The sequence below is a fragment of the Ochlerotatus camptorhynchus genome, unplaced genomic scaffold, assembly GCF_037179485.1.
Source record: "Ochlerotatus camptorhynchus isolate MF236.1 unplaced genomic scaffold, CSIRO-AGI_Acam_v1.1 ptg000592l, whole genome shotgun sequence".
Classification (NCBI taxonomy): Eukaryota; Metazoa; Arthropoda; class Insecta; order Diptera; family Culicidae; genus Ochlerotatus; species Ochlerotatus camptorhynchus.
The window spans coordinates 506,873-532,913 of NW_027041072.1; the positions used below are offsets into that span (position 1 = coordinate 506,873).

At 39.5% G+C, this 26,041-nt stretch overlaps 2 protein-coding genes across 4 annotated transcripts in view; one reads left to right on the top strand and one right to left on the bottom strand.

Moving 5' to 3' along the window:
- Pak (serine/threonine-protein kinase PAK 3-like protein) overlaps window positions 1-26,041 on the bottom strand; it is a 161,997-nt gene that overhangs the window by 106,371 nt on the left and 29,585 nt on the right. The gene's annotated exons all lie outside the window — the stretch shown is intronic.
- LOC135713908 (uncharacterized) lies at window positions 17,796-18,977 on the top strand. Its single transcript, XM_065237131.1, has 4 exons — window positions 17,796-17,809; window positions 17,876-18,071; window positions 18,309-18,468; window positions 18,526-18,977. Exons 1-4 carry the CDS (start codon window positions 17,796-17,798, stop codon window positions 18,975-18,977), a joined length of 822 nt encoding a protein of 273 aa, XP_065093203.1.

Sequence of the window (26,041 nt, forward strand, 5' to 3'; positions counted from 1 at the left end):
TATGTTTTTATGAAAGCTTATCAAAATTGCTGAATTTTATGATATTGTATGCAATGATCACTTTTCAATTGATCAAAATCGTAGAGCATCATCTATTAGAGGTTGAACACTAAAAAATCCGGACATATTAAAAACGCTGCCGTTAAGCCATTTTTCGAGCATTCTTTTTTCCAAAATTTCTCTGAATCAAGCTAAGAGTGTATAGAATCACGTCGCGATTCGATCCTGTACGCTCGAACCGAAAATCACTGTCTATCTGCTCCTGGCAGTTTTCGATCAAATTCAGGAATTGTTCAGGAATTTTATACCTCGGTTGACCGGAAGAATGTAAAATCAAAAAGAATTTGAAGTTCTCCAAAAATTTTATTGTCTGGCAAGCAATCTGCAGTTGTGGGCTGAAAAGCGAAACTTTCGTTATTTCTGGGACCATTAACTAGAAAATTTGCCAGGAGGAGTGCCTACGGAAAAGAATACTGCCTTTTCTGGAGCAGCATTATGTGGATTGCCTATTCTGGCCAGACTTGGCAAGCTGCCACTACTAAAATTCCACCAAACAGTGGTACAGCGGCCAATTATCCGGAATTTAGGACAATTCAGGAATACTGGTAAATTGTGAAGCACATTCTGAAGAAAAAGGGTGGAACTGCAATTGACCTGGAGGATTAGAAGCGGAAATGGAATTTGACAGCCAAACAAGTGGGCACAGGGCTCATGCAAAAGATGATGGGCCGTGTACGAATAAAAATTCGAGCAATTGCCCATGCTAAGAAGGAAGACTGAAACAATGGTCTTACATGATACGTACTAATTTATAGCTGTTACATCGATCTATGAAAAAGAAACCCTAACGAGCTTTTCGTGTACGGAATTTTTAGTAAAACTTCAATATATTTTTTCACAAATAATTTGTATTGTTTTTCAATGCATAACATATATTTTACACCATAAAATCGTTTCCTATGCACAAATTACATAAATATTGCGTGAAAAAAATGCACTAGCATAACTAGGGGGAGGGGTTAGGTTATACCCCACGTACCCAGAGCCTTGAGGTAATTATAAATGTGAGTCACCTTTTGCACTTTTCATATTCACTAAATAGGATTCGATTTCAGCGATTTCAGTGGGGCCCCCTATTTTATTTTCAATTTTTAAATTCTACCTTCCATGAATAAAAAAGACTTGTAAACCTTTTTCGTATGAACTTTTCTTCCAACCTGATTTTATTCTAACATATACGGGAGTATATGTAGTGTTTGGGTTACGGTTGTATATCAACACGCACTATAGGGTGTCCCAGAATGTCTAAGCACGATTTAAAAAACGATACCGTAACTCTGTTTACAGCAAATTCGATTTTTATTTCGTATATAGTTACTAGGATTAAAAATGTACTTTTTTACAAGAAAACGCCTTGCTAATATCACGGTTAGTGATCACGTGAATGTCTCCGTCGGTGTCCGCACAGATATATTGAATTTTTCGCAAAATCACAAGTGAAAGCTGTGAAAAACGGTAATATTCAGTGCGATTATCACGCGGTAAATTAATACACCAATACACAAATACCAGAGTGATAGTACAAATTGACAAGTGTGTCCCGAGTGTCAGGGCGAACTGAAAAAAGAGCAAAAGTAGCATCACTGAGCTCCAGTCAAATGACCGGTAGCTCCCCCCCGGTGACAGAATTCCCGTCAGGTAAACACGAGTTGGGCCAAACCATGGTCCTAGTTTGCGATGAAGAATTGGCGTAGACGGGGCGGAAAATAATGAGCGAAAATAAGAATTGCGTCTCTCAGAACTTTTCACCATCGGAACATCAGTTGAACTGGCAATCGGTGAGAAAGAAGCCAAAACCGTGAAAACCTCCAGCGAAGGACGTGGATCACGATATCTTCTCCGCACCAACTCCAGACCAATTGTTGAAAAACTGACTAAGATGACGGAACTCATCGACGGATCCGAAATTTAAATTTTACCCCACCCCACACTCGACACGATTCAGGGATCCGTGTATGAACCAGACTCCGTCAATACCGACGAGCAATAAAATGAAGATACATTGAGAGGCGTACAATCAGATCGACGTAATAAATAGCGAGTAATACCCCTCCACTGGTTCTAACATTCCAATAAGTAGGACCGTACCAAAACATGTGTATTTAGGATAACTAAGAATCGCAGTAGTGCCCATGATTTACTTCAATTGTGGTGTCTACGACCATCCTCGTAAATTCTGCCAACAAGCCGGTACCTGTATGCGATGCTCTTAATTGCTCCATTTAGTCGACGTAGAGCAGTACAACAATCCACCACACTGTTTTCATTGCAAGAATGGACACTCAGTTACATCATGTGATTGCCCCAAAATACAAGGAGGATGATAAAATTGTCGACAACTGCATCTCGTTCACTGAGTCAAGACGTACTATACACGACGAAGAACATAAAAATAACACGATTGATCTCGTGGTTCACAACCAACTTAAAGATGAACTTGCAGCCAAAGACCAGATGATAGTGATAGTGACAGAAGCAAGTAGATGCCATATAGCCATTCTCCAGCTCCACATACTGTACTACTATCATCTTAAAAAAAAGAAAGACAAAACCTTCATCTCACCACTAGCTAACTGGAAAGACAACCAAAGTAATGCTAGTAAGAATGGACCTGATTAGATGTACGAACTAGGAGTAGAAGCGCAAAACGCCATATGGAAATATCTCCAACAGATACTAACAACAATCGGGGAAAACATGCATCAACACAGTCTAACACTATTAGCAGAACGATTAGTTGACTCAAAACTCTAAAAAAAAAAATCCGAGGCACTTCACATTACAGACCTCGCGACAAAGCTGGACACGAGAACGGAAACACGACGTATTCCAGCGACATCCACATAGAACACGATTTAGATTATCACTTAAACACTACGCTAGATTCCAACAATCAAAAAGTAAAGCGGTTTGAAGGCGGGGCGTTTCACTTCCAGAAGAGGCAGCCCGAAACGTCATCCTCCAATCCTTTGATCGTCAAACTTCCAGCTCAACCGCCATTCAACCGACGCTGCAACGCTTACCAGCCTAAACTGTATCCAACTCCAACGCATACTATCATTTCCGAAAATTCAACAGTGTACCATCATCCAGCAGAGCAATTGCTGCTACATCCATTGATTCGCCAAGCGCGAGGCCTTCCACGTCGACTCTGACCAGGGATGTTCCGATTTCTTCCGAAGAGCCTCTGGCGGCAGTCGACATGAATTACTTACCCCTCCGCGCAAGTATTATCAGCAGTCAAACTCACCACTTTTTACCATCCAACCAGGTTCTGTGACAAACACCAGGCCACCAAAGAGCGACGATAAAAATCCCAACGAAAGTGAACACGCTAGGTATTGGATGGTGGAACGCAGAGGTTAAAACAGCAGTAAAAGAACGGCGTAAACGTCTACGTGCACTTCGTCGGTCCACGAAAAATTACTACCCTGAAACAGTTTCAGGAGGCTCGAACAACATGTCGTAAAACCATTAGGGACGCGAAACAAAAAAGTTGGGAGGACTTTGTTGAAAGCATCAGCCCAAACAACCCGACTAGCCAAGTGTGGAGCAACATCAACAGACTTCAGGGTAAAAGGAAAAACAACACAATAACACTGAATATTCAAATTGGCATGACCAACGACGGACAACAGGTAGCGATCGCACTGGCCGATGAATACGAAAACAATCTTCCAACGCTAATTATCCTGAAAAAATTTCGGAAGAAACATAAAACAGACATCCACACTTCAACCAAATCCCAGCGTCCAAATCTACAAAAACACGTTATAACGTGGATTTTTCGATGCAAAAACTGATGTGGGCTCTTGGCCGTAGAAGAGGCTCTTCAACTGGTGCTGACAATATAAGCTATCTAATGCTGCAAAGGATACCTTTCTCTGCCAAAAAAATTCGTTTAGAGCTCTTCAAAAGAGTGTGGGAAAACGGAAGCTAGGTACAGCAATACCTATACCCAAGCCTGATGCGGACCGAAGTAAAATAGATAGATACTGGCGGATAACTCTCCTTAGCTGCTTTGATAAGTTATTCTAAAGAATGGTCAATCGCCGCCTTATCACTGAGCTAGAAACTACAGATAAACTGGAACCACGTCAACATGCATTTCGCGCGGATAAGGGCATCGATACCCACTTAGCCAACTTAGAAGCTCTCATCAATCTCGAAAACGATGAACACGTAGAGATAGTCTCCCTAAATATATCGAGAGCCTACGGCACAGCGTGGGGACCCGGGATTCTACGTACCCTATCAAAAAGGGAAACATCAGGACGAATGATGAACATCTTATCCAGCTTTCTCTCAGATAGATGCTTTCAAGCAGCTGCCAACGGAACTACCTCAAGCACAAAATAACTTTGTTTCTGGTGGTCATGCAACCAATCTTCGAGCAAATACCCCCTAATGTTCAAATTTTACTGTACTCTGATAATGTTATCATCATAGGGGAAATGGCTCTAATGTTGGCCTATGGATCTAAGATTGGGCCCAGCGCTAAAAATCTGCTGTTTATCAATTTTATTTAGATGAACTTGGGACGGTACTTATGGATATTTTTGGTCGCTATTGTAAATTTAGTCGATTGCTGAATTTATGTACGGGTCCAAATTAGGGGCATTAGGATGACCTTACATCCATTTCCCCTACTTCACGGGTAAGAAAAATGAAAATCCTCGGTATTCTAGTAGACGCAAAGTTCGAGACGAGAAGCAGAACAAGTCCGCCAAAACCCGTTCCAGGAAGTTGTACCTCAACATGCTGACGAAAGTTGAATGCTGCATCATGGACGACGAAACATATGTGAAGGCCGAGTTCAAACAGATCCCCGGCAACCTGTTTTTCACGGCCAAGGATAAGTTCAGCGTTCCGGAGCATGTCCGCACTCAGAAGATGTCCAAATTTGCGAAGAAATTCCTGGTTTGGCAAGCCATCTGCACGTGCGGGAAGCGGAGTGCACCTTTCGTGACCCAGGACACGATGAACGGACAGGTGTACATAAAAGAGTGCCTCCAGAAGCGGCTGCTTCCTCTCCTGAAGGCCCACAACGTCCCAACAATCTTCTGGCCGGATTTGGCTTCATGCCACTACTCCAAGGACGTGCTGAAGTGGTATGCGGACAATAAGGTCAATTTCGTGCCGAAAATGTTCAACCCTCCCAACACTCCGGAGCTCCGCCCCATCGAGAAGTACTGGGCGATTATGAAGCAGCACCTTCTTAAACGACCTAAGGTAGTGAAGACAGTCGAGGAACTGAAGAAAGTATGGGTTTACATGCAAAAAACGGTTGATTCACAGGTTGTGCAGAATCTTATGGCCGGGGCTAAGGCCAAGGTGCGGGCATTTGCGTATGGACTGTAAATAAAATACGAGTAAAATGGTAAAATGAAGTTTAATAGTTATTTCTCAATCCCTGAAAATTTGATGGCAATCGGATGAAAACTCGAATTTTGCGAATCAATTTTGTGTGTGGCAATTTCATTGTGGACACCCTTTAAATTTCCTTCAACGTTTAACATCATGGAAGAGCAGCTGCAGCCGAAGGATCCATATCTTACGGATATTAGGATATCGGTTAAAGAGAAGTAGTCGAACCACTCTGTTAAAAGTGGGCTCAGAGCTGGTTGTCTCTAAGATATTCTACGGATTAGGACTCACCAGCACCAACATCGAAGACATGGAACGAATTTTAAGACCAACTAACAACGAAATAGTACTTCAAGCCCAGTCATCTCCATTATGGCTGAATCCGGATGTCTTCCTTTTAGGCTAGCAATAATACAAAGTCTTTCACAATTGGCAGTGCGGCTCATAGAGAAAAACCCAAAAGCAGTTAACTATCCAGTAGTAAAACGAGCTAAAGATCTATTTTAGCGATCTACATGATTCCGTCTTCCGGAGGTAGGCAGCATTCTAAGGGCCACTGATAGACAATGGAACGCGCCAACTCCACAAATCGACAATCATGGTGCGGTACAGCAAAAATCTAGATGCTGGTGAGATTTGTTAGCATGATATCGGAGCTACCGTATCCCAGTTTATACTATCATCCGCTGTTGTTTGCTTGTTGATTTTTGTTCACGACCAGAGTTGCAACCTATCACAATCACGATCATCAAACAGCTGATGGTAGTAACGCTTTGTACATTCCTATCAATGTGCTCGTCGAAGCTCTCTCTATGACCATCCATCAAATTGACAAAAGAAGTAAAAAGCAACTGGTGAATGTCGTCTTCGGTTGTGATCCATCACCGATCTGGTCATTCCCGACAATCACGACACTCATCTGGGCTCGTTTTGAAGCAGTTGCTGCTTTGTTTGCTTATGTGAGTGTGTTGGTGAGCTTCCGTTTAATGTTGCCTGCTTTGTTTGTAACTCACACAGTCGCACCTGCCGAGACGAACTTGGAATGCGTTGACATTGTTTTCATTTTCTTCTGTCGTTTCGCTTTTTCTCATCATCGTACTGCAGAAGTTTTCACTGCGCTTTTCATCATCAGCAGCGAGTGTAACGTTTTGCTTGTGAGCAGCGACCATTACTGGTGATTGTTATTTGCCATGGCTCTACCTCTCACTGCGTGACAAAACGTTCTGTCAGCGATAGTCGGTTGATGCGTAGACGAGTGTCACGTGAGTGTCATGATATTTTGCATCACTGTTGACGACAATCAAATGAGATTTTGCTAATGGCCGGTGAGATTCGATCTTTTGATATTTTCCCAACTTTGCTATATACTGTTATTTCAATAACACAAATCATATTCTGATACACCGATCAAATTCTACATTAAAAACCCTTAAAATGGTGGATCAAGAGCACAAATAACTTGTTTGGTTGTGAAGTAATCTCTATTCAAAGATATAATTTTTAAACATCTAAAAAAAGGGTTGTAGCCCACGCACATTAGGCGTTTTCTTATAATATCAATATAACCTCTTTGGCAACGTTTGGTTAAAATCGGTGACATTAACCACAACTCTGCATATACTTTTATGATTATAGATTCCAAGCTAGGAGGAATTTAACAATTCGAGTTATAGATTTTTTGGTCAGGATGTGACCCTACGTTGTGTTTTGGTTTGTGATATTTTGTCTTAATCTCCAGCTCAAGGCAGTGGACATCAATTAAAATGTGTCCTTTTTGGGCAACTATTTCATGATCCTTGTCCACAATTTTTAAGTTCTACGTGACTCTGATGATTCGAAAATGTTCAAAATGATGCATTGTAAATATTTTTGCTTTGATTGCTCAAAGTTTAATTTGCTTTGGAAATTTTGCCTTCCCTAAAAATGCAGTTCTTTCGAATTTAACTATCCTCGTTATTTTTGACACTGTGAATGAAGTTGAAAAATATGTAATACCAAGCATTCAACAATAAAATGAGACACTAAAATTTATCTCTTAAGGACATTTTATCTTCTTTTAAACATAATCAGTTCCTTAGAGTTTTACTGTTTTATTTATTTTTGGTAACGCTAATGAAACTTGCATGCGATTTGGTAATGTTTGATCCAGTTTGGAAAATTTGATGAGAAATGAGAATTTAATAAGTTTAAGATTTTTTCCTTCTTTTAATCTCATATAATTGCAATTTATTCAATCATTTACACATAAGCAGTTCTTTTGAAATTTATCAGTATTCGGCGAAGCAGCTCAGACAAACAGACGTTAACGTTCAATTTAAATATTATTAGATTCGCGAATCCCTCAGCACAGGGCTGGCATCGGATCACTTTGAGGCAAGGCAAGCAAGTTTTTTTTTCCGCAAATAGCTCGCGAGATGTCGTTAGCAAATTCTGGTCGTCGTCTGAAGAAGAATAATGCATTGAATTTCATGAAAGCTTCTTCGAAGATTCCCTGGCATTTCAATTATTACTTTTATAGCATTCCACCCAAGTAACAATTTTGGTTTTATGAGGCTTCTGCAGACAATGATTTAGACTTGTAGCATGCTTTAAAACCTCGATAAAACCAGCACTTAGGCATTGTGGTACAAAAAGGCAAAATGTTGAACTTTTTTCCTAGAGCCTGGCCTTTTCGCTTTAGCCATAAAGTATCTTCTTCTATCTATAATAAAAATATAAAAAAAACTTACTTTTTCTTTTGAAGATAAAGCGAAATCATGTTTTTAGTTTCAGAAAATGTCAGAACTAGCTACTTTGCTGAAGAAGTCAAAATTCATAGTCCAGTATTTTCAGAGTTATGGAGCATTTTTCATGGTAACTCCCAGAAATTTAGTTTTTCGATTATAACTTTTTAGTGATTCATTTTTTCTGCTCACACTGATCTAGACAAATATCAGAACTGCAAAAACACACTTCCAAGGCAGTAAGTCATTATAATTATTCCTTGAATAGGGTAGAGAACTACTTCGGCCTAATCGCCCATTTTGGGCCTATCGAGCAGAAAACATCAAATAAATCCATGATTTCAGAGTTAACAAGTCAAGTTTGGTACGATACTTTAGTTAATAAGCTACGGAACGAAGTCAATGAGAACGCGTGATATGAAGGTTTGACCCATTATTCCCAAAAACAAAAGAAGCGCTCCAACCGAATCAATTTTTATCTTCATCCGATAGGCCGAAGTGAATTCATTGGCGTTTCAATGGCGTTTCAATGCGTTAGGCAGAGTTTAGAATCCGTAGGCCGAATTTGGCGTCAAGAAGTAGTGTTAGACTTTTGACAATATCTCAACGATTGGTTTCTCTTAATCAAATCTTACGGTACGTACGGAAAGGTAAATAAATTTGGAAGCCATCAGTAATAATAACATTCCGTTTGGTGCTAAACTGCGCTAGATTAAGAAAGACTAAGTGCGGGTTGTGCTTAATAGGCCGGAAATGGGGTAGTTAACCCTACTTATAGCACATTTTTGATGCTGTTACTGCTAGCTTTTTTAGCCTTATATCAGCCTAATAAGCCCTAAATGCGAGTTAATGAGCTGTTTGGGTAGCATCTGTGCCTTAGATAGCTGAAAGGAGCTAGGATAGGACTTACAGTTACAGTGGAAGATCTTGCATCGTCAAGAGGTGCTCTAGTAGAACAAATTTGTGTATGCTAATTAATTGACATTTTTCCACTGAAGAGAATGTACAACAAGACTCCAAGAAATCCAAGGCAGCAACATTTACCATGAACACTTGCAGCGTCATTTTTCTTTTTCCTACAGCCGACCGTCCTCTCGAGTTTCTGCCAGAACAACGAGATGCACATCATTTGCAGCTACATTCTAATTTGCATTGGTGAGTGCATAGCTGCCATATCTAACCGTACATGTCAATCTTCTGCCCTGCGACAGCGAACGGCATGCACCGAGTTAGAGAACAAACATAGTGCTTTCAAAGTGTTATTCTACTCAATCCTATGTTTTTCTTTGAACATTTTTCAGCTCATTCACCCCGAAAATCCTAACCCGCTGTCGGTGTCATCTTTTCACACAAAAAAAAAACAAACGAAGATCGTGCGTAAAACTACCGTACAAAGACTCATTTCACCGTCTGCCGACGGGAAAATTACTGCTGCTGCACCTTACCAAAGACGGTGACGACGACCGACGCCATTGTCGTCGTCGTCATCATCGTTGTCGCCGGCTCCGTCATTAGATCCTATACGGAGGTACGCAGCATGAAAGCAGAACAATAAAAACAGAATTCTTGTCAAGTGTAGAATCTCCTCTACAAGAGCCCAAGTCTACGGAATTATTTGTCCACGTATGCTTGAAGAGGTGCAGCGAACGTCTTTGTTAATATGCTTTCGTTTTCCGCCTCTAGGTCTTTTATGACCCTGTGAATGCAGCCACTTTTCGGTGTGAAATATACTCAGGCTGTTAAACAACGAGTGGCGGCCGATAGGTGGTGGTGATGGTGGGAGGAAATTTTCCACCGAATACATTGTAGGAAGTCGGGAAAGATGTTTCGCTCCGATCCACCGTGACTAAATTGGAAGGTTTCGAGCCGGGAAGTTTGTCGAATCCCAATTAGACGAGCAGGGCTGTTTTCGACAACAACATGGAGACGTTTTTTTTCGCATCTAACTGTGAGGATTTGTTATAAACATAGAACGCGTGTGCGGAAAACATCAGTAGGAATCAGGTTTATAATTCTGAGGTAAATTTTCTGGAATTCTATGACAAAAAACTCCACGATCTCTACTAAAGTTTCAAGGTTGAAAATTGTAGAATGATTTTTAGATATATTCACTGAATTAAACCAGTGCTATCGTGGTAAATTTAGAGCTGGTTACTCACTGATATTTCATAGGTGCACCCTTTTGAGGAGCGCCCACAATTGGAATTTCGGAATGTACACATAATTTAGTTCCTCTTAATTAAAACTAGGGTACGGGTAATCTGGGGCCTCCCTTAGCTCAGTCGGTAAAGGCGTAGCTACGAAGCATGACCATGCTGAAGGTGGTTGGGTTCGATTCTCGGTCCGGTCTAGGATTTTCTTCGCGTTTGTAAAATTTCTCGACTTCCCTGGAAATAGAGAGTATGATTGTACTTGCCACACCATCATATTAATGCAACAATGGTACAGGCATCGAAAGCTCTCAATTAATAACTGTGGAAGTGCAATTAGTACACTAAGTTGAGAGCGCGCTATAAACTAATAGCGATAAGCATAAGCTTGAATTGCGTGGAATAAGAAGAAGAAGAAGTAATCTTGTCTGCTATCAGCTCACCATGAAACTTAAAAATATAAAATTTATCGTATATTTGCTTTTTAGTTTAACGATGGATCAACGATGTGGCCATTTCCAGTGGACATAAAGTTTTCCCGTCTTTCGTAGTGCAAACATCTTTACGATCTTAATCTAAAACTAGTCCTGATGCAGATTCCAACCCCTGGATCGAAACGTTGACGATGATAAAACTGAAATCTTTATTTGAAGACTTAGAAGCCGAAACAAATTGACTTATTTTTCAAGATCTTTGAACTTCCCCGCAAATCTAGACTTTTCTGAAGTTTTAGGTACTTTCTTGTATTAATTGGAACTGCCGGAAAGAGCTCTGAAGCTCAAGAGCTCCCTGAAGTTTTCGATACTTCCTTGAAGCTCATGAAACTTTCTTTGCAATCTCTAAACTTATTTGAAGTTCCTTAAACTTTCAAGAAGTTCTCGGAACTTCTCTTACGTGTCAAAAATTTTCCGGATATTCATGGAACGGCCCTAATAACCTATCAATTTTTTATTTATTTTTTGAACATTTCTTAAATTCTTGGAATGTTTCATAATTCTTGGAACTTTTGGAAACTTTCTGCAATTAACTAATGGATTCTCTGATGTTCTCTGATCTACCTAGGAACATCCCTGTAAATAATGAAGCTGCTTAAAATCTTTAAACTTCTCTTATTTTCCGGATTCAAACCTCCACGCTACCTCAAATGGGATCTTGTTGATGCATTTCAGACGCAATAAATTGTATAAATTAAATTAACCCGAGCGGCCATTCCAACCGTTGACAAATGGGCACCCTTTAGGTACAAAACAACGCTTATACCTGCCCACGTTAAAATTGGTTAAAACTAACCGTCGTCGCATTAGTCTCGGGCATAGTTTTGAACCATTCATCAGCGAGTGCATGCGTAGGCGATAACGTAATCATTAGCGATCGTAAAAACCCACAGCTATGCCAAGCCCTTTCCCCCGGAATGACGAATCTTCAACCGTAAAAAAGCGACAGATCGGTCGTTCAAAGCAGAAAGATAATCAGGAAAGATCATCATTTTCTATCCAAAATGATGGCAAATTGTCCACGTGCCCCAGTGTCCGGGTTACGACGAACTGGGAAGCGCACTTTTCGGACCGTTCAACAGACTTAATCTTTTGTTCGGCCCTTCGAACCGTGGCAGATTGCTATGTAATTTACATAAGCGATCTCTGCTCTGAGCGAGCTCTGTGACACCGATTGGGTAATGAAAGGCCCTTGCTCTACGCCACTACTGACCGACTGCTGCGGGGCTCGGTTGAATAGAAATTGGTCGTTGACCGGTCAAACGATTATGGTGGGTGACTGTGCTCTAGTTTTCCAGAATTGCTTCACGCTTCCTAGTGCCGGTGGTCCGGAGTTAGAAATAGTTAACGACTGCTTGCTACCTTAATTTCTAATGAAGGATTAGCTGAGATAGTTTGTTTCATAATCTGCGAAAATGACGCAAACATATCCACTTATGACCTCATGCCCATTCCCACATCATTATTTCCAAATCAGCACCTCCGAGACGACCTGCTTGATACCGATCTAAATCACTCGAATCGGCCGCCTCGGTGATGCCCATTAAATCAGAAAATTCGCATTATTTTCCAGTCATTTCGGAACCCACAGAGCGGAGTAATTACCGGGTCTCCATCTCGGAACCACCGTTAACTGCACCGCCCAAACGGAATAGTGAAATACAACCCAAAAACAGTGCAAAACATCCATGCAGCTGTATTTCCTCCAACAGCCCATAAATATGCCAACCACTCTCTCTCTCTCTCTCCCGGTCTGAAATGACAGTTTCGATGGCATATAAATACACTCCGGCACTTTCATGCGGGAAAAAATCACTAATGGCCAAAGGAGAGCAACTTATAATACCAACCGATTAGTCAAGCGAGATAAGCACAGTTGATGAGAGTATTCTAATCTCCTTGCAAAGTGATTAAAAACGTTACGACAAGATAGCCGAAATCTGCTTGATTGAGTCACTCATTCATAACAAACAGCACCTAATACGCTAACCGAAAATGTCGTAACACTTTCGTTTTCGTTTAAAACCGCAACGCAACTGACGACACACCTGAAAGTACCTATGTGAAGTAATTAGTTCCGATCAGCTGTCTGGTGGCGGCTTTCGTGTGACTAGGAGCTGTGCGTCTTAATTTGCGAGATTAATTCAAATTTACTTGGGTGCATTTTCCCCTTGTTGTGGTGAGGCGGCAACGAATGTGGTTTTTTTTTCATGAAGTTGTTTAAGTGTGTTCGAATGACGAACTCTGATGTGAGCAGTTCCACGCCAACTGACGAATCAGAAAAAACTCGACCTTCTTGCACAATTGTTTGTTATGGGCAATGATTAAAAATTTTGCTAAAATTCGGCCATTTTGGATCTTGTAAAACTTTTAAAATGGCTTCTTGACATTTTTCAATAAATTGTAGTACGAAAACGTCACTTCTGATCGAAATGACGTCTGACACAAAGTTGTAGATGTTATTTTTTTATTGTAATTTTGGGCATCTTTGCTAAATTCGGTCATTTTGGATCTTGTAGAATTTTTTAGTAAAATGGCATCGTTGAAATTAAAAAAAAATTAGGGCTGAGACGGCACTTCCGATCGAAATGATGTCTGAGACAAAGCTGTAGAGAAAAATAATGTTTATCTGGGAAAAAATTCACAAAACAATAATTTCAATGATTTCATTCATTCCAAAAATGTTGAAAACCTAAGTATCTCAAAATGTCCACAACTTTTGAAATGTTTCTAATTATGGACACTTTTTGACAAAAAATCATACAACAAGATCATGTATTGCAGCAAACAGGAAGTTTCATTCAACCAATTTCATGAGTGATGTCGCAACAGTGTCCGAGATTTTTAGAAAACTTGAAGTGATAGGGCATATCAGTCATCATGATGGTCATCTTTGGACTCTTAAAAGAATCATCTTAATTTTTTTCATGTAATTTATACTCAGAAAAAAATGTTTGAGAAATTTTAAATCATTTTCTTTGAAAAAATACATAAAAATATATATGAAAAGTTCAAAAATGTTAGCAGAAGTTCATGTTTTTCGATTTTTATCAGTTTTTGAAACCATAAACATATCTAGAGTTTGCATTTTTCATAAACAAATTTTGAAAAAAAAATCAAAAATCGTGCAAGGACATTTTGAAACATTTGGGTTTTAATTTTTTTTTCTCTAATTTTTGCTTAAAATAAATAAAAAACATTTTTATATTTCCCAGAAAGACATGATTTTCTCTAATACTTCGTTTCAGTCGTCATTTCGATCAAAAATGTCATTTCCGGGCTACAATTTATTGTAAAATTTCAACAACGGAACATTGAAAATTTTACAAGATCCTAAACGGCCAAATGTTAGCAAAAATGTGAACCCAAAATAAACAATTACACAAAGTTTCAGGCAAATCGGAGAAGGTCATTATTTCACTATTGTGCCTGGAACTGCTTATTTTTGAGCTGTACCTAACTAAATGGCAAAATTTGCCCGAGGGTTGATGGCGATTTTTGATCGTTCAGAAGTGAAATTCAACAATAATCGAACAAAAAAAAAAAGATTTTATAATAGCCACATATAGAAATAATTAACGTTTCTTCTGCATGATACCTAAATTAAGTGCCCAGGACCACCTAGGTCACATACACACCAAATTTCAGCTTTGCAAACCAGCAAAACGGATTATTTACTGGAACAAGATCAGCAGACCATGAGTTATGCCGAAAATCAGCTAACAACAAGGGGTATTCAACTCTGCACACGTCAATCCATGCCGAGTATTGAGCTGTGCCGAAAGTTGTGCCAAATGCTGTGATGAACGTGCCTATCAACGTTTCGATCAAAGTCTGCTATCAAGATGTCGAAAGTTCCATGAGTTTGGCAACCCCGAGAGTTATGATTTTTGTGATTGTGTTTACATTCTCAATTTCTCTGACGGATCAAGGCAAGCATTCAACTTCAATTCATTCTCATTACGAATCGTGAGATGCAAGAGGAAGTGGAAGTCATCCAGCCAGAACGGTGTTCAACCCGTCCAACAGATTCCGGCTCGATGTCCCTTTGAACTGCTGATTCCTTGCAGATGTACAGAAACGAAGGCGTAACCGATCGATTATGGATTAAATTGCCACCTGCTGCCTGTCAAATTTCTTTCCGATTGAAGTAACCGAGAACTCGGACAGGCGAGAGTTCAATCCCAGCCTAGCAGCAACTTCATCGAGCCAGTTTTTAATAAAGCCTTAAATCAATAGTTCTGTAACTAGTAAAGCCTACGGCCGATTTCATAGTGAGTCGAGAATAATGTAAAGAATAATACCTATATCAATAATGGAAATTCTCATTATTTATATTATTCCTTACATTCGTTTCAACGCTTTGCTCGCCTCTTCGCTTCTCTTGGCATCGGCCTCACAGTTGACCGATCGGTAGGCCACTGGCCACACATCGCACTGAGGTCCCTTGATACGAGCTAGTTCAACAGAAGGATGATTACAGATATACATCTGCAAAATAACCGGATTTTTTTGTGACGGGGATAAGCTTGCTGTTGGACTCGTGAAATAGAATGTAATTGCATTTTTAATTCCAATGGAATGGCATCCTATCAATCCTATAATATTGCAATAAGGCAATCGTACACCGATCCAGATCTGATGCAATATGTAGGGTTAATATTTAGGTATTGACATCCCCCAGCAGTTCTGGGACTTCTTTAAAAATTATTCGCACATCCTTATAAAGTCCTGTGGATATCCCATCGAAGTCCATATCAATTGAAACCAATGACTGGCAAGAATATCCGATGGAAAACGCAGGAGAAAAAGTGAAATTTTCCATGCCGTACGATCCTCAGCAAGATCAGTATTGATGAGATTATTTGCGTGGGCTTCCATATTTACTGTCAAAGGAAAGCAGCGGGCATGATTCCATCCTCAAACGAAAACGTGTCGGTCCATACGCCCCAGTTTGACCAGCTTCTAATTTTCGTAGCATTACCCAGCCCCAGCGTAGTCAAAAATTTTCGGATATAGGGTTTTTGATCTAATTTCCGTCCTACTAAGCACAACGCGCACTTTACCTCTCTTTCCTGAACGAGTTTAAACTAAAAATGGAATTTTTCTGTCAAAGATGACTTCTAAATTGATTCACCTTTCCAGACGTACCGTTGGATTTGATAAAAAGCCACAAATTGTTGAGATATTGTTTAAAATCTAATACTGCTTCTTGATTCTAAATTCGTTCTACGAGTTTCAATTCCTTCCAAACGCATTGAAACGCCATTAGATTTTCTTCGTCCTACGGATAAACGTAGAAAAAGGGGATTCGCAGGGAGCGCTTCTTTTGTTTTGAGAACAATGAGCGTAAATATTCATACAATGCGCTCTAACCGGGTTTATGTTGTAGCTAATGAACTAACGCATCTGTCCGCGCAGGTGGGGGAAAGGTCATAGAATCGTTTCTGAAAGCCTTTTGCTTTAGCGTTTGCTTCACTGCAATTATTTTATTTCATTAGATTAGATTATAATAATTTTCATTTTACTCACAAATTTGGTGATTCTTTGTAGCGTGGGGCCTCTCCCTGCGCTTTAAGTTTTAGGTTAGTTTCTAGGTCCTAGGAGTTTAGAATTAGTTTCGTTTTAAGTTTAGATTTAATAGTTTGAACTTTTTACCTCCTTTACTAGATTTTAATAAACTCCAGCACTCCCTAATATAATAATATAATAAAGTAATATAACAGCAAAATAATTTTAACTGTAGCGGTAAGGAACACTACCGACCACGCCGCGAACTTTTATCCAAAAGAAAATATTCTTCCCCGTTTCACTGTCACTGCCGTTGACAGCTCGAGCCACCAGCGTTGACGTCTGTCAATATTTTTGCAGCGGCGCTTTAACAGCCTTTGGAAACGTCGGTTGACAGGGTGGGCAGCTCATCGAATCCTGCATCGACAGCATCGGAACAAACATATTATTGTTTTGTGCACGGTGAAATCATTGATTTTTTGATCTTTTCTGATCGATAGAATGGAAATGGGCGATTACGACGAAGTAGCGCTCTACCCTATACACAATTTCCTTCTCAATTCCAGACTTCTTCAAAATTTCCTCCGCAGCCGGTTTAATTTTGATTAACGTTCCAACAAGGATACGTAACGCGAACGTGCATAAACTGACGTAATCCAGATTTGTTTTTGATTTTCATGATCACGGGATCCAACCAGTCTGCACCATAAGTAGACACAACGGCTTCGTAGATAGTATTCCGTACCGTACCGTCATATTGGACGATCAGATCTTACAGGCTTGGTCACGTTGCTGGAGATAACCCGTTTCAGTCGTCTTGACTGCCATATCGACAAGACCCTCTCGACCGGATAGGGTAGATGAATTTTATTGAAGTCAAGCCCAAATAGAAGCTGTTCTGGATGAAATCACGAGCCGCTGAGAATTTGGCTGTGAATCGGATGAAACTGACTGAGTTTAGCTAGATTTGAAGAGATTGATTGAATCGTTGTTTTATCAGTAAATGACATAAATGACAACAAATTCTCTCACTAGCTTCACTTTTGAGTAAACAAAGTTTTCAACCGAGTAGTTAACCTTAGCAACGATTGGCAAATCGTCAACACAGTGATGCGGTTTTATATTATATTGTATATTAGACCTGTTCATTTTAACAGAAATGTTTGGGATGCACCGGTCAACCGTGATTACTGCTCGTCATGTTAATTTAAACTTCTGTGCAAATTTTCAGGTTATGATTTAGAGGTGCTTCAAGTTAATTGTGGTTATTCTGCGTGGCGTGTGAGGTGAGACGATTCGTGTCACTTATGTCACCCGATTCTCGCAAGCGAATGAAGTGAGAAAAGTCACCCGGATGAACTTCGATGAATTCTCACTGTATTCTCACAGTCGATGTATGTCGAAAATTGTCGCATTGAAATGACGTTTCCACGTGACTATTGTCGATATGCTTGAAGCAGTCGACAACGCAGACAAATTCAATCTAAAAAATGGAGGTGAAGCGGTAAGCATGTTTTCAACTCAAAAATTGAATTGCTCAACTAAAAAAATGTTTTATTTTGTATTTCAGAGTACGCGTAACTAATTGCAAGCGGTTCAATCTGCTTGTTTCCCGTATGGAGGCCAATCCAGCGGTAGCCAAGGGGATGAAATACAGCGAGGCTTTCCACATAAGCAAGGAACGATATGCAGACATTTGGAACGAGTTATGCAGCGGATTGAACAGCCTTGGACCTCCAACTCGATCAGTTCAAGGGTGGCAAAAAGTAAGTAGCCAAGTAATTGTGGTAATTAAAAAAGGGTGTTGTAAGAAACACCTAAGTTTCATAACTCAGCCAAATGTTAACGGATTTAGTTAGTTGTATGAAAGTCATCATAATAATAAAACTGGCGAAATTTGTTAAACTTTGATTGCGTTATGTAACTCGGTGTTTTGGACAACCCATTCCCCCCAAAAGAGGTGTATATAGAGCCAAATCAATTTATGCAAATGTTTATTTCAGGTTTGGACAGATTTTAAGCTGAAGGTTAAAAACAAGCTAAAACACAACAAGCGGGAGGCAAGTGCGACTGGCGGTGGATCAAACCAGATGGTGAATCTTTCACCAAACGAAGAGACGATAGTTAATCTTTTGTCCCTTGATCGGATGGTTAACCACTCTGGTGAGTATTGGTATCATTTGAATTCGAACCAATACCTTCAACCGATTAATTTCATAGGTTCTGTGTTTGGTCTTCCCCAATGCGAGTCTTCTCCGCGGGAAACCACCCTGGAGCATGAGTATGAAGCAGATGATGAAGTCGGGACCGAAAATGTTGAGAACATCGGGAACAACAGTCACACTAATGAAGTTGGAAACAGCAGCAGCTATAACATCCCAAACAGTAGCCGCAAGCGGCGCACCGCAGAAAGGAAGGACGACACAGAAAGGAAGCATGAACTACTGGTTGAGCAGACCAAGTATTTGAAGAAAATGGTTGAAAACTCCAGCGAATGTGCCCGATACGCTCGAAAAATGTTTAAGCTGAAGGAAGACGAGGTGAATAGGAAGGAAGCGTATATGCTGGGAAAAGAAAAACAAAGACAGGAAGAAATTGAGTACAAGATGCAATTATTAAGATACAAACAAAGGAAGCTTAAACTGCTTGAACGCGAAGAAATGAAGGAGTAAATGGACAATGATTGAAGAATGCAAGAAATAATCGGATTGAACGTAATAAAACTTGAATGATTAATTTGGCTTCTAATTCCTTTATTTACATTGCATTTAGTTCTCTTAAATCACATCTTCTATTAAACATTATTTTTGGCTACTACGTCCAACTAAAACTTTATGCTGTCCTCAACTTAGCGTTGTTCGAGAACTTCCATAGGAACTGTTTATAAACTACGCAGTACGTTTTTGCGATGCTTCAGACCCACCATATAGAAATCTTTCTTACATATTTTTGGAAAATGCAACTGACATTGAACTGCCACAGATGCCAAAGTCTTCGATAATGTGGGTTGTGCCATTCCTGCGAACACATCGTTTCCTACACCTTTTTGGTAACTGCCTTCAGCAAAAAATCTTAATGCTGCTGATAGTTTTGTTATTGGTAGCACTGATGAAGATCCAACGGTCACTCCTAGTTTGTGTTCCACTCAGGGCTCTACAATTTCGAAGCTCTAAAATGAACTCGTGTTTTGTTTCTCTCATACATACGTGTTCGACACTTCATTTCTATAACGCCTAGCTAGACTGTCAGCAAGAAACGAAAATAAAAAAGCAGGACGCTTAGAAGGAAAGGCTGGCTGTGGAACTTCTCGTCGTTGCTTTGCTCATCGCTTTCAATGTAACTAACGTCGATTTTCTAGTTAAACGAAGCTCATTATGGCTTTCAATCCCCTTTCACGAACACTCTATCACCGCTCTTTCAATTTGTTTAAAATGCGTTATGTCCCGTTTTCGATCATTTTTTTTTAGATAAATATATGGATGGAAGATAAATTAAAAAGGCAGCCCTACTTTTGCTCAATAAAACAGATGAAATTATCCTTAATAAGTAAAAAAAATCTCCTTAAAATAGATCGGGTTGCTCCTTTAATGATTGATCAAAATACGTTAAAAATCTTAAAATGCTCAGTAAATATTTAAAGTACGCTCCCTAAAATAGAGAAAACTGTACATTAAGCATTTGAAAATGCTCCTTAGTATGCACCGCTTTGCACCATTTTGAAGTGTAATTGTACCATATATCATCGGAAAAGCTGCTGTAGAAAGGTTAATAAGTACCATGTAATCAGCTGAAATGTACAGTAAAAATGCACAAATGCACACAATGATTTACTGAACATTTCAGCTGATTTCATGGTACTTATTAACCTTTCTACAGCAGCTTTTCCGATGATATATGGTACAATTACACTTCAAAATGGTGCAAAGCGGTGCATACAAAGGAGCATTTTCAAATACTTAATGTACATTTTTCTCTATTTTAGGGAGCGTACTTTAAATATTTACTGAGCATTTTAAGATTTTTAACGTATTTTGATCAATCATTTAAGGAGCAACCCGATCTATTTTAAGGAGATTTTTTTTACTTATTAAGGAACATCGTCATTGTTTAATGATTCAATTACCTTTTTACCAATTAAAAATATGACGTGTAATCTTCAAGTGTTTTGACGTGAGAAATGCTTTAAATGTGTTATTTCATTTTCCGTCATATACGTCATGAAACCTCTGTTGATGTGTTTCATGAAAGAGAAAACTATCAAAGTCGAGCGCCCTTTCGCTCATCCGTTTCGACGAAGCTTGAAAGGAAGACCAATGGAGCGACGAGAGAAAGAGAGACAAGCGATTGAACATTTGTTTGTGCACGCCGACTGAGGTTCTAGAATGCTGAGAAGCGGTTCGACTTTAACAGAAAAAGAAAGCCAGCAGTCTCTTCGTCGCATCGATTTGGTCGATTGAAGCTGACATTGTGACGCCCTGGTTCCACTATGTTGAGTAAATATTTAAAGAGGTCCTTCGAAATCCGAAAATATTTAACAAACCTGAAATCAAAACGAACTTGGAAGTTATTCTAGATACTTTATGACAAAAACAAACTTACGCATCGTGGGGTAAATCAAGAGGATTGCTCATATCTCTTAATCTTCGACGTTCCAGGCGCACCATAGCAGCTTCAACGTGAGAATCATCGCTCTCGTCATCACTACTCCAAAATACAAAAGAGCTCATAGCACACGAGATACAAAATTGTTTTAGCACTTATTAATTATCACGGATTATAAATTTCAACTAGTTTTATGGTGTTTTTCGAGTTGAATTCTATTATTTAAAAAGCAGAACCAAGTTTTAAAGCAGCAAAAATGTAAACAAAGATTTCGACTTTAGTATCCAAAGGGCCAATTTTGACACTATCATTTTGGATTAAAAGAAATAGCATGCAAATTCGTTTAAAAATACTTTTTTGTTCCCATTATTGCTCTAGAACATAAATTGGATCCATTTTTCCTTGTTTTCTTCATAAAAAAGTAACTAAGGTCGATAAAACACAAAAATACAAAATACTTATATTCCTGCAAACCAAAACTGCATAGGCCCTTCACAAAAACTATGCAGATTTGACAATTATCGAAATGAACGCCGTATCACTTGCGGTTCACTCTGTCACCGACCTACAAATGAACCTCTCACGGCACCCGAGTCGACTTTCGGAATCAAGTGAGAAGAGTCACGTGATGGTGAAGTGACAATTGTCGTCTCACCTCACACGCCACGCAGAATAATCACAAATATGTTTTTAAGGTAATTTACGGCTTATAATATTTGTATCTCGAGACCGAAACAACGAAAACTGCTGTAACAACTTTCATAGCAAAGCTTAATGTGTTATCTACCAACATTGTGACTAAAGGTTGACTATTCAAAGTGATTTTAGTGAAGTTTGACTTAGCTTCATGCTCGAAGATATCTTAAAAGGTAAAGAATTTTAAAGTATTTGTTCTACGAACTTTCCAACCATATGATATAAAAACGTGTAGTCTACGGCATAATGTTCCTCATACTGTTTTAGAAATATCGTTCAAACATAGTTTTCGTGTAGATTCCATAGATTGAGAGAAAAAAAAATCAGAAAAGAGGCAGTTATATCTAAAATTCACAAGACAACAGAGCCAATAAAAGTTTCAATTAGATTGACAGAACATAGTTGCATTGCTTTTCAATGACGACCGTTGACTGTTTCATTGATAGATGATTTTTTTTAGAACTATGAATCCTCAGTAGACGTGTTTTTTTATCAAAGGCAAGTGTCACTTGAGCCATAACAGCAATTTATAAAATAACGAACATTTTGTCAAAGTGTACCCCATCGTGCCAAACAGTGTGCCATGCGGTGTCTTGGCACAGTGTGCAGAGCTGATTACCACCTTGGGCCTGTTCATAAACTACGTAGACAGTTTTTTAGGATTCTTGACCCCCCCCTCCCCCTGCGTACACAATTGCCATACAAATGTTTTTAAATTTGTATGGGCCGTGGATAATTGTCAACCCCCCCCCCCCAAACTGTCTACGTAGTTTATAAACAGCCCCCTTGGCTAACAATTGTTTTTTAACTGAATACTACAGCAAACATGCATGATCTGCTGGAAATCAGTGGAGAGTTGTCAATGTGTTAGCGTCACAAGCAATCAGGTAAATTTGCACAACAGTTAAAATATGTGTGTAGAGGTTGCCTTGAACTTACATCTCAAATTCTTCGGTGATTTGTTGTTCCAGTTAGTCGCCCAGTAAGTCAGGTATGAATATCGCTGTAGATTAATACTTGCCGAACATATATATTTACTAAGTCAATCTCAACAACTATCATGAAATATGCTTCCTACTTGATGAGAAGAATTCTTTCTCAAGGACCTATCTAATACCTCGTCTAATACGATGGAGGTAGAGGAATCAGCGTATAAAAATTAAATTGAAGTGAAAACTGTCAGCACCAAATTAATTAATGATTGAAAAGTGTATGTCAGTGCTGATAAAAATCCTTTCTTCTACACTCAATTTAGCTGAAAATGAAGAAAACCTTAACAGATAGACCAATTACCTGCATGAATTTGAATTTTGATATAAACAAATTCCCTTGATCTAGGCAACCTCTGAGTATCAAAAATAACATTTGTTTTTCTTCATTCGTGGCTGGATTCTCATTATCGCCTCTGTTGTTGTAAATATTGATATTCGTCTTCATCTTGGTCGGGATGATATTGAGGATCAAATGCAAAATGATTATTTTCATTTTAAACAAATATAGCGCTGAAGAACGTGGTTTTTAGACATAAGTCGACGGCAAATTATTGCCTCAAGCTGAACTGATGATAATATCGATGATTTAGGCAGTGTGGTCGACAATATTCAAAATAATCATTTTGCCCAAAATTTCGTTGATTATTTTGCTTTTGAGGATCACTTCTGATTTTGACAATTTTGGGTTTGATAATCGAGCACTGGTGAATATCAACAAACGCGTATTCGTTGATGTATAATAAACTCATTTGTTCATTTCGCTTGTTTCGTAACTACGAAGATGTTCAAAACAAACGCAATTCATCGACACTGGGTTGAAGCGATACTCCTTGCATGTGATGGTAAATGATAAAAACAGACACTGGTGTATGTTATATTGTTTTTAAATAATAAAGAAAATTCAAGACCACCCAGCAAGCTGCGAATGAAAAAAAAAACGCTTTCCTGATATTTTCTGCAAAATCCTCAGATTTTTGGATTGCTGAAAAAATGAGTAAAATAATATTACAGAAATTTTTACTAATTTTCGGTAAAATGTTGTCTTCAGAGTTGCTCATTATTTTGCTGGAGGGTTTGCTGATCGTTCATGAGGTCCAAATCAAAATAACTTTGCTGATTTTCAGCGATTTAAATTTCGTGTGTATATAAATGATCCGATTGCCCCCGGTTAAGTGGCCATTTTTGGACTTGGATCAAAACTCATCATATCATGCGAAACCTCAAATCAAATGAGAGTTGAAAAAAAGCTTAATGGCATTTATGTCAAGTGGACTACATTGGTCACACCTGGACATGTTCCAGATACCCTCGAGGAAGTGACCTGACCTGTTTCTACCTTGGACCAAAACCCATCAAGCGATACCACAAACTACACGAGAACTTACAAACCAGTTCAATGGTAGTCAAACTGTAACATTGGTCACATTCGGACATATTCCGGTTGCCCACGGCAAAGTGGTCAATTTCCGAATTGGAACACACCCCATTATGCGACACTTTAAATCACATGTGAATTTAAAGACAAGTTTACTGGCAAAGTTATATCCAGTGCTCAGGATCACATTGGCCACATCCAGTGCTGTCATGGTAATTTTAGAGGTGGTTAAGTACTTACTGATTTTTCATATGTGTGCCTCCACCCACCTCAAACCCATGCACCCGTCTATGGAGTGGCCACACTTGTTATTTAGGAACACAGTGCTTTCCCGATTTTGTCAGCTTCTTCTCAAATTTTAGGCTAGTTGGAAAGGCAACGAATGTGATCATCACCTTCATCCACGATGATTTGCTGGATTTGTTTCGTGAAAAAGAAACGGCCAAGGAAATTTGGAGCACTCTGGAAGGAATTTACACCAAAAAGTCGGTTTAACTCATGAACGTCAGGGAACTCATCAATCAATTTATCAATACATTATAAACCTATCTATACCGAATACATTTTTAATGTTTGTACACACTTAATTAAGATCACCGAAGTCGGTAGGATTTTACCGGGTTTCTGGACAGCGGAACAAGTCGGTATCATTTTCAAATGACCGTTACTCGTGAGAAATCATTAAAGTTTACAAATTTTATTTTTTTTATTAATAAATGGAGTAATCTGAACAAAGTCTGTACCAGTTCGGAATAAACTTACAAATAAACGAATTTTCACTGATTTTTTTTAACTTTTACCGAACAGTTCTGTAGTTCAAAATATACCGAACGGCGTTGGCCTGGATAAGTGTGTAGTTTCAAGTGGTGCCAATAGATTCTAAATTCATCAATAAATGGCTCTACTCCGCAAATGGTCACCATTTGCAAGAGAGTTCGTGGGGCAATACCAGGCGGGATTCATGGGTACCCATGCTACCACCGGCCAAATTTTCGCGATTCGGCAGGTTCTGCAGAAATGCCACGAATATAACGTGCACACAACTCATTTGTTCATCGATTTCAAATCCACATACGAAACAATCGATCGAGATCAGCTATGGCAGACTATGCACGAGTACGGATTTCCGGATAAACTGACGCGATTGGCCAAGGCGACGATGGATCGAGTGATGTGCGTTGTTCGAGTATCGGGGACACTCTCGAGTACCTTTGAATCTCGAAGGGGATTACGGCAAGGTGATGGACTTTCGTGTCTGTTATTCAACATCGCATTAGAAGGTGTGATCAGAAGAGCTGGGATAGAAACGAGTGGCACGATCTTCAGGAAGACCATCGTGCTTCTTGGCTTCGCCGATGAACTTTGCGACGATGGCGGGAACGTACATCAGACTGAAGGCTGAAGCTAGGTGGGTTGGACTTGTCATCAACGCATTGAAGACGAAATACATGAAAGGAAGAGGTTCTAGGGAAGGCAATGTTAGCCTCCCACGCCGAGTTCAGATTGACGGTGACGAAATCGAGGTGGTCGATGAGTTCGTGTATTTGGGTTCACTGGTGACCGCCGAAAATGATACCAGCAGAGAAATTCAAAGACGCATTATGGCAGGGAATATACCACGAATTGCACCAGCTGCTGGGAGAACCATCCATCGTCCAAACTGCATAAATTGGGCGTCTTTGGTTGGCTGGGCACGTCGTAAGAATGCCCGAAGACGACCTAGTGAAAATGGTTCTCGAAAGCGATCCAACAGGAACAAGAAAAAGAGGAGCGCAGCGGATAAGGTGGATCGAGCAAGTAGAAGGTGACCTGCGGACCCTTCACAGACTACGAGGCTGGCAACGTGTGACCATGGATCGAGTAGAGTGGAGACAACTTCTTCGGACAGCAGAGGACATCAAAGCCTTAGCCTGATTGGTAAGGAAAGTACAATAAATGGCTTTTTTTAAACATTGCAAGTTTTCCGTTACCCATGTTCGGAGTGTTAAATTATCCTGTAGCTCATGGTGCTGTCTTGAATTTGTAAAAACTGAACTTTTTTTCCTTGATTTTTTTCGTCGATCTTGTTTTC